Source organism: Cornus florida, unplaced genomic scaffold, assembly GCF_030987335.1.
Source record: "Cornus florida cultivar Cherokee Brave unplaced genomic scaffold, ASM3098733v1 CherokeeBrave_3.0.0_Hap2_Chr10, whole genome shotgun sequence".
NCBI lineage: Eukaryota > Viridiplantae > Streptophyta > Magnoliopsida > Cornales > Cornaceae > Cornus > Cornus florida.
Window position 1 is genome coordinate 107039279 of NW_026775580.1, and position 7540 is coordinate 107046818.

Here is a 7540-nt window from a genome sequence, read left to right on the forward strand (position 1 = left end):
AAAAAAAAAAAAAATGCAAAATTGTTTAATCAACGAATGTATAACTTATGCGAACGGTTTGGTTTCCTTCCGGCCGTCCGTAATCATGATTTTCTAGGAGGCCCATATTGTGTACGAGGTCACATTAACCTAGAAAATGGACAATCAAACACAATCCATTGATGCAGTAAAAGTTATCATTGGGCAAACATTTAACGAGTGACTACGACAGCATTTTCCGGAAACGCTAAGAAGCCTTTCTCCGCCTTTAGTATAAATAAAATCAGTTGAAAACTAATGGATGAGAAAACGATGATGAAGGCCTTTTCTAATTAATATTAAGAATATAACTTAATAATGTTAATGACGCAAAATATACAATAAAAGTTAGCACCTATTCGTAGATCCAGCAATCTCGGTCAAAATAAAGTAAAAACAAAATGTTTTTTTCCCCAGGACGAGGTAATTTTTACAACTATATGAAAGTTATAAACGGGTTAAATAAGTGTTAGTTAATGATCAAAATCTGAAGCCCCTGCTTGTACTTTTTTCATACTTCACATTTCACTGTTCTAAACGTTGTACAGAGTTCTGGTTGGTCATAAAACTAGCCCGTTCGGAGACCCCTATAATCAATCCATCAACATCAACTGGAAGTAGTAGTTTTCGCCACCTACATCCTATAGAGATGAGCTCTGATGGCTGAACAATCGTCACAAGATTATCATTTCTGCGGAATTTTCCAATTACGCTAACACAGCTTCCTTCTTTTATGTACCTGTTAAAACTCATGAAAACTACAGCTTATTAGATTCTAAGTAAATTTGTTATAACAGATGAAACAGATGAAAGATATAAGATTCTAAGTAAATTTGTTACCCTTCTTCCAGACGCAATAGACGAGCTTCAGCTGAGAGGTTTCTGTCTCCTAACCATTTCCTCAAGTGAGCAGATAGAGTTCTGCATTCTCCTGTAGTATTAACGAGTCTGCTCTCAACGATCAGGGGAATAACTTTACAATCAGGACCAGCTTTCACTAGAGCTCTGATACCAGACTTTCCATCTGTGAGGTAAAAGTCTGTGGAGAATCTCTGCCAGGGAAAAAAACCCTTATACATCAGCATTAACCACCTTCAGAGATATTGGTTATCAGAAGTTCTTGTCACAGTATATTCAACTTTGATCCAATATATGACAACATACAAGGCACTTCATAGGGAAAAAAAAAAAAGATTTAACATTACATCAGCACTTAAAGGATACCCGTCTGTTATCCAGTTCAGCACTCAGACTTTGCTAATCCTGTCTATCCTTTCTCGCATGCCCAGGAGGAAGACCAACAGCGAGTGTGGTCTGCACCTCAATATAGTGGATGAGGTTACATAATGGCCTATTACAGGGGCCATGACTGAGTTGCCTAGCGTTATGTTACATAAAAACACTTTTTTATCCTAGGTAAAAAAAAATCAATTCAACAAGGTCTCCACACTATTGACGACTGGTCTAATGCTTCCTAACCCATATTCTGCTCTACCTAAAACTATAACTTCAACCACATTTAGGGGTGGCAAATTATCCCATCTTGGCAGTTACCCACCCGATTGGGACAGGAGTGGTATAATCGGGGATGGAGTGAGGGGATAAAACTCTGTGCCAGTGTGGGGCAGGGTCAGGCACTCCAGCCCTACCTCGTTTATAATGCATAATTACTAAAACAGTCCTATATATTCCTAAAGATACTAAAATTATATCCCATAAACTAAACCACCAAAACCCTAATATCGTTGTCCCCTTACCATCTCATAAACTAACACCATTTCTATTGTTTCGAAGAAAAAAAAAATTCTAAATGGGGCGGCGCGGGTGGGCACGGAGATGGGGTATGGGGTCTTTTGCTAAACAATTTTGGGTGGGGATGAGTCTACTTTGTAAAACGGGGACGGAGACGGGAAAGGGGACCTTGCCCTAAACCCACTCGTTGACATCCCTAATCACATTCTATCATATTTTACCTTACTGGCTTAACTTATAGTGATTTCTCCCCTTCCCCTTACCTTTAACATGAACAGCATCATTCTTCCTCACTGATGTAGTTTCTGTCTTCACTACACATGGCCAAACTCTATTAATTGATGTTTGCTCATATAATTTCCAAATGGTGTTATTTCAACCATTTCATGATTGTAATCATTTCTTGTTCTACCCCTTCTCGTCTTACCACGAATCTTCTCAACATGTGTGTTCCCACCATGCTCATTTTACGAACATATTATTCCGACATTCTAAAGCATGAAGTATGGCTAATCTAATAATTGTTTGATAGAATTTACCTTTTAATTTTAGGGATATAAATTGTTTGAACAATATGGCATGCTTTCATTTACAACATAAGACTTTAATTATACAAGTAACATCAAACATGGAACACAATGCCCCTCCCTAGCTCATTTTTCAGGAACCCCACGGAGTTGATGCGTACTGTTTACTCGAACATTCTCAATAATACTCATAGGAGACCTGGCAAAGATTTTGCACTAACTATTAGCTACTTCAAAAGATAAGATACTAAGCATGACACAGGCAAACTTTAGGAAACAAAAGAATATTAAAAATTATGTATCGGCAACCTCATATCCTTGAGTTTAGATATTTGATAAATCTGATGCATTGACATATACAAGCCTAACAGACATAACCAAATCCATGCAACATAGGCCTAGCCTGATAATGCATGTTTGAATATGATAGCAACCACTTCATGTAGATAACATTAAAGGTTAGGCCTGTATCTAGTTCACAGCTCCCAGTACTCTCGATTAAAGATTAATAACACCAGGTAATAACTTTTTTAGTCTCTGTACATATTGGTTAGTGACCTATAGATAGAACCAAAGTTTTCATTGTTGAAGTCCATATGTCAAAATAAGTTTGCTATCACTTAATTTTCTTCAAGATATGGAGAATCAGTTAACTAATGTCAGCAGCATGTACAACAAAACGCAGAGCAGTATTCATGTTGGCTTGCTGAAACTGAGTAGTTGTGAAGCAATTGTTCATGACCATGACATATGTAAAGTAGGAAGAGTAAAAAGTAGACAATGAAGTGCAAATAATAACTGACAGATTTAAGGCAGAAATAAATAGTAGGCTGGGGCAACACAAAAGAAGCAAGAGAATTGGAACGGATGGATAGCAGGGGAAAACCTTGGGTTGAAACTACTTGAAACTGAAAGTTTGTCTAAATTCACAAAGATTTTTGGGGCTCAAATCCCCAGCTTTCACAATACAAAGGTGTAAATTTCAATTTCGAAAAATAAAATAAACAAGTAAAACTAAATAGTACATACCGTATAAATTCCTCAAAGTTGTCATCAGTCGCCAAAGAAATTCAACCTCCAAACTACCAAATTTCTCTTCATATCCACCTTATACCTCTTACTAACCTCATTTCAAGGTCTATAATCTGCCCACTTTATGGCATACCAAACTGATGGTAAATGAAGCAATAAAACAAATTTACAATGAGAGGAACAATACAACTGAAGGGGAAAAGAAGTAAGGCCAGGCATAGAGGTAATGCCAATTGGGAACCTCGTGAACGAGCCAACAAGATCAAATGGCAGGTAAAAAGTATTGCAGCAGCAGAAAAGAGTGAGTTTGTGTTGAAAGCGTTGCAACAACAAGACAAAGGCAAAGTAAAGAATGCAGGGTAAGGTTGAGGTAAGTCATGATAGCGTCAGATTCCTGTTATAGTGGAATGGATAAAGATGATTTATATAGCCAATTTCAAGCGGTTACAGAATGGTTCAAGAGCTGAGGTTTTAGAATCCAAGTGAAAGTTATTCCATGAAAGAAGAAACAACTTAGGTATTACACGAATTATGACAAGTATTTGTATAAACTTACATAAAATTAGAGTAGAGACTAAAGAATAAAGAAACAAATTGACATCAGCCTTAAGTATCAAACAAAATGAACAATGCAACCAATCTTATTAAAAGTGTACAGAATGTGATCCACAACCAACGTATGGACTACCATTCATTTGCTTCAATAGAAAAAATAGCATACCTCAGAATATGTTACTCTCCACTGGAAGCATGATATATTAACATCTGCAGGCCTCAAACCAAGTTTTCCAGATTCGTACAACAGAGTAGATGTGTAAACACATCCGGTGGCCTTCTCATATGAAGATTGTAGGGAGACATTCCCACACGAGACAAGCTGAAATCATCAGAAAAGCAAATCGCAATTGGCCCACCATCAACCATAAGGTACTTATTAGCTAGCACGTGCAGTAATGCAGTGCTCAAAAATTACAGACGAAGATAAAATAATAATAATAATAATAATAATAATAATAATAAAGACATACACATGAGAGCAAGCAGGACCAAATGGTTCTCATGGGATCATTTGTATTTTCAGAGAAATACAAGTGACTGCACAAACAGGCTTGTACTTGTATAGTTGTATTTTTTAGCTTAAGCATGTATGGAAGTCATTACAAGTTTCTGCGCCAAGTATCTTCTGGATAAGGAAAACTAATGCCGTGCTCTATTTCACAAATATCTAACAATGAAACGTGGCCAGGCCAATCAAGTCCAAGTTGTCAGTCATCTTGTTTAAAGCAAGACTTCTTCACTCCTTTGTTTTTTTTTCCTTAGTTGGTACTCACACACACATGCCTCCTTGGAGGCTTGAACCCTTGACCTCTCTTTGGGAAATAAGGGTCCGATACCGCTAGGTCACTGGCCTTCTGGAAACTTCTTCACTCCTTTAAGTTAACCGGACCAATAAGGGAGAGGGGGAAAGAAATTGCCCACTAGTTATTATGCACCAAAAAGGAAGGGAAAGAAATAAGAGAAAACAGCAAGCATCATTTTATTTAAGCATTTTCATTTCTTCTCACATTTTCAGGAAAAAACAAGTAGAATCACTTGTTTCAAGTAGAATGTTAATTATGGGCAATGTGCTTTTTTCTTTTGGAGGATAATGTTAATTATAGGAACCAATATTTCCCACCAATTTACTTCAAGAATGATATGAAATTTCCAATTAGGGCAAAACGCAGAACGTTAAATTGCAGGGACCAAAATCAGTATAAGGTGCAGAATAATCATACTATTGCATTCATGGGTACTGAAAAAAAAAAAAAAAAAATCATAGCACAAGATAACCAAAAGTTTGATCAAGCCAAATAAGCTTCAGTGACACCATAGGTTTCAACACACAAGATAAGTCCTCCCCGGGTAAGGTTGGTTCCATCCAGAGCCAACCATATTCCTCATACTTTTCTACTTGGAAAAACCTATGTGTACGCGAGTGACAAGGAATTTCAACTCTATAATCTCATCTATTATGTGTTTAAAGAAGGGTGTTCTTTACTCTCTCTTTTTCCCAAATGTGTAGCGAAACGATACAACAAACCCTAGGAATGGAATCAAAATACATAATAGAAAGAGAGAGAAGAGTGAGATTACCCCAGTGATCTTGACGAGCTGGCCATCACGAGCTAAGCGAATGTCGGAATCGGGGAATGAGTGAAGGAAGAGGAGCAAGGAACCGTTTCGTCTCCAGTTGAGCGCGTTCCAGAGCAAAAAGGCAGTGACGAGAGCAGAGAGAAAGAGGAGAGAGACGAAGAAGAAGGCGTTGTGGACCACAACGAGGATGAAAATGGAGACTCCAAGGCCAATAAAGAATAGAGAGACGAGCACGTAGATTGCTGTGTTTGGGATTGGTTTGCAGCTGTACCAATGGCGGTGATGGTGGTTCTCTCTCAGATTAGGGGGTTTGGACAGGTCGTTCATCCCTCTTTCTCTCTTCTGTGCCCTTCACTTCACTGCCCCAAAAAATACTTTTTTTCTTTTCCCCCAAACAACTTTAAATACATAAATGTGTGAGTTTACAACTTTGTCCAAAATACACCCTTTTTTTTTCTTCTTTTTCTTTTTTATTTTTTTTTTGAAAAAAAAAATAATAAATTCATAAATTATACGGTCACATACGGTCCCCTCTCACATTCCCATGCGATAAAACGCGGGAAAAAAAACACTCAAGGCTTAGAAAATAAAGAAAAGAGAAATGAGAGATAACCTAATTGTATTTGATTTAGAAATTATGATAAAATGCAAAAAAATCTCAATGGTTAGAAAATACAGAAAAGAGAAATGAGAGATAACCTAGTCGTATTTGACTTAGAAAAAGGTGAAATGCAAAGAATTCATCAACTATCACTGTTTTGAAGGAAATAAAAATACATATATAATAGATAAACAAACTACATAAAATATTAATTTCCAAACTACATAAAATATTTGTAATGTCTTCTCTACCGTGTATGTTCCCAATAATAAAAGTTTGTCATTTGTATTAAACATTATTAATATCGTGACTTTTTACAGTTGTGGGTGTTCAATTTTTTTTTTTTTTTTTTTTTTTTTTTTTTTCTCTTTGCACAACCATTGTGTTACTCACCCAATTATAATTCTCCTTAGCATGTGACTTAACCATTTATGATTGCAAAAAAAAAAAAATCTGGATTCTATCCATTAAACTTGTTGAAATTTATTTAAGTAAACGTCTCATTTTTTTAAGTGTTAGAAATTAGATTAATAGATGTATAGATTAAAACCTGACACTCCAAATGAGTATTAAGTATCAACTCAAAATGTGGAGAATATTTAAATGTCTCATTTTAATTAGTCTCACTATTATATTAATGCTATTTTTATTTATTTATTTATTTATTTTCTTTCGGAATCAATACTAATATGGAATGACCAACAAATGTAGGTTAACTTTTCCATATTCCCAACCCTTTTTTCCTTTTATTAAAGAAAAAAAAAATCACTTTACCTCATAATATAAACTACAATTAATTTATATTCGTAAATTTTGAGATTTTACCATCTCTTTCCCTTGCCCGCCCCCTCGCACGGGGGGCGGGGGGGATTAATTGTTTTGCTTAAAAAAAATTTCCCTGTTATTTCTTTAGTCTTTTAAGAACAAATAGAGGATAAGTGGAATGGTTTCTTTTTTTCCCTGATTATGCACATATAACTGTCTCAAACTAATTTTAAAAATAAAATAAAAAAAAAATTATTTTCATAACTCATTCACATCAATAAATTGTTTCCCCATAAATCAATCAACTTTTTATGTTATCTTTGAAATAAATATATGTGTATATATAGAGAGAGATAATAATATCAATGAGAGAAAATGGAAAAGCTTTCAGCGAGAGAGAGAGAGAGAATGAAAAAGAGAGAATTTTGTTTCATTCAAATGTTGTTCACGAGTAGCATATAGCCATAGCCTTTTATAGGCTCAAATTTTAGCTTCTTCTGTACGCCACCAAGGGTGTCTTCCCAAGTAAGTTTCAAAATGTGATCATATTTAAGGACCCCACACATTTAGATATACATAACACTCCCCCTTAGGGTCCACAAAACTACACTAAGAATATACCTCGTTAAAACATTGCTAAGGAAAACCCAGTGGGACAAAACCCTAGTGAAGGGAAAATAGTACAGTATTCTTGTGTATCTGAAAATGG

The 7540-nt window shown here is 35.7% G+C and overlaps 1 protein-coding gene across 1 annotated transcript; it reads right to left on the reverse strand.

Moving 5' to 3' along the window:
• Positions 1-281: 281 nt before the first annotated feature.
• On the reverse strand, positions 282-5847 carry LOC132276821 (uncharacterized membrane protein At1g16860-like). Its single transcript, XM_059778440.1, has 4 exons — positions 5466-5847; positions 4051-4206; positions 859-1070; positions 282-757 (listed from the first exon to the last, which is right to left on the reverse strand). Exons 1-4 carry the CDS (start codon positions 5790-5792, stop codon positions 544-546), a joined length of 909 nt encoding a protein of 302 aa, XP_059634423.1. The 5' UTR covers positions 5793-5847; the 3' UTR covers positions 282-543.
• Between the last annotated feature and the right edge of the window lie 1693 nt (positions 5848-7540).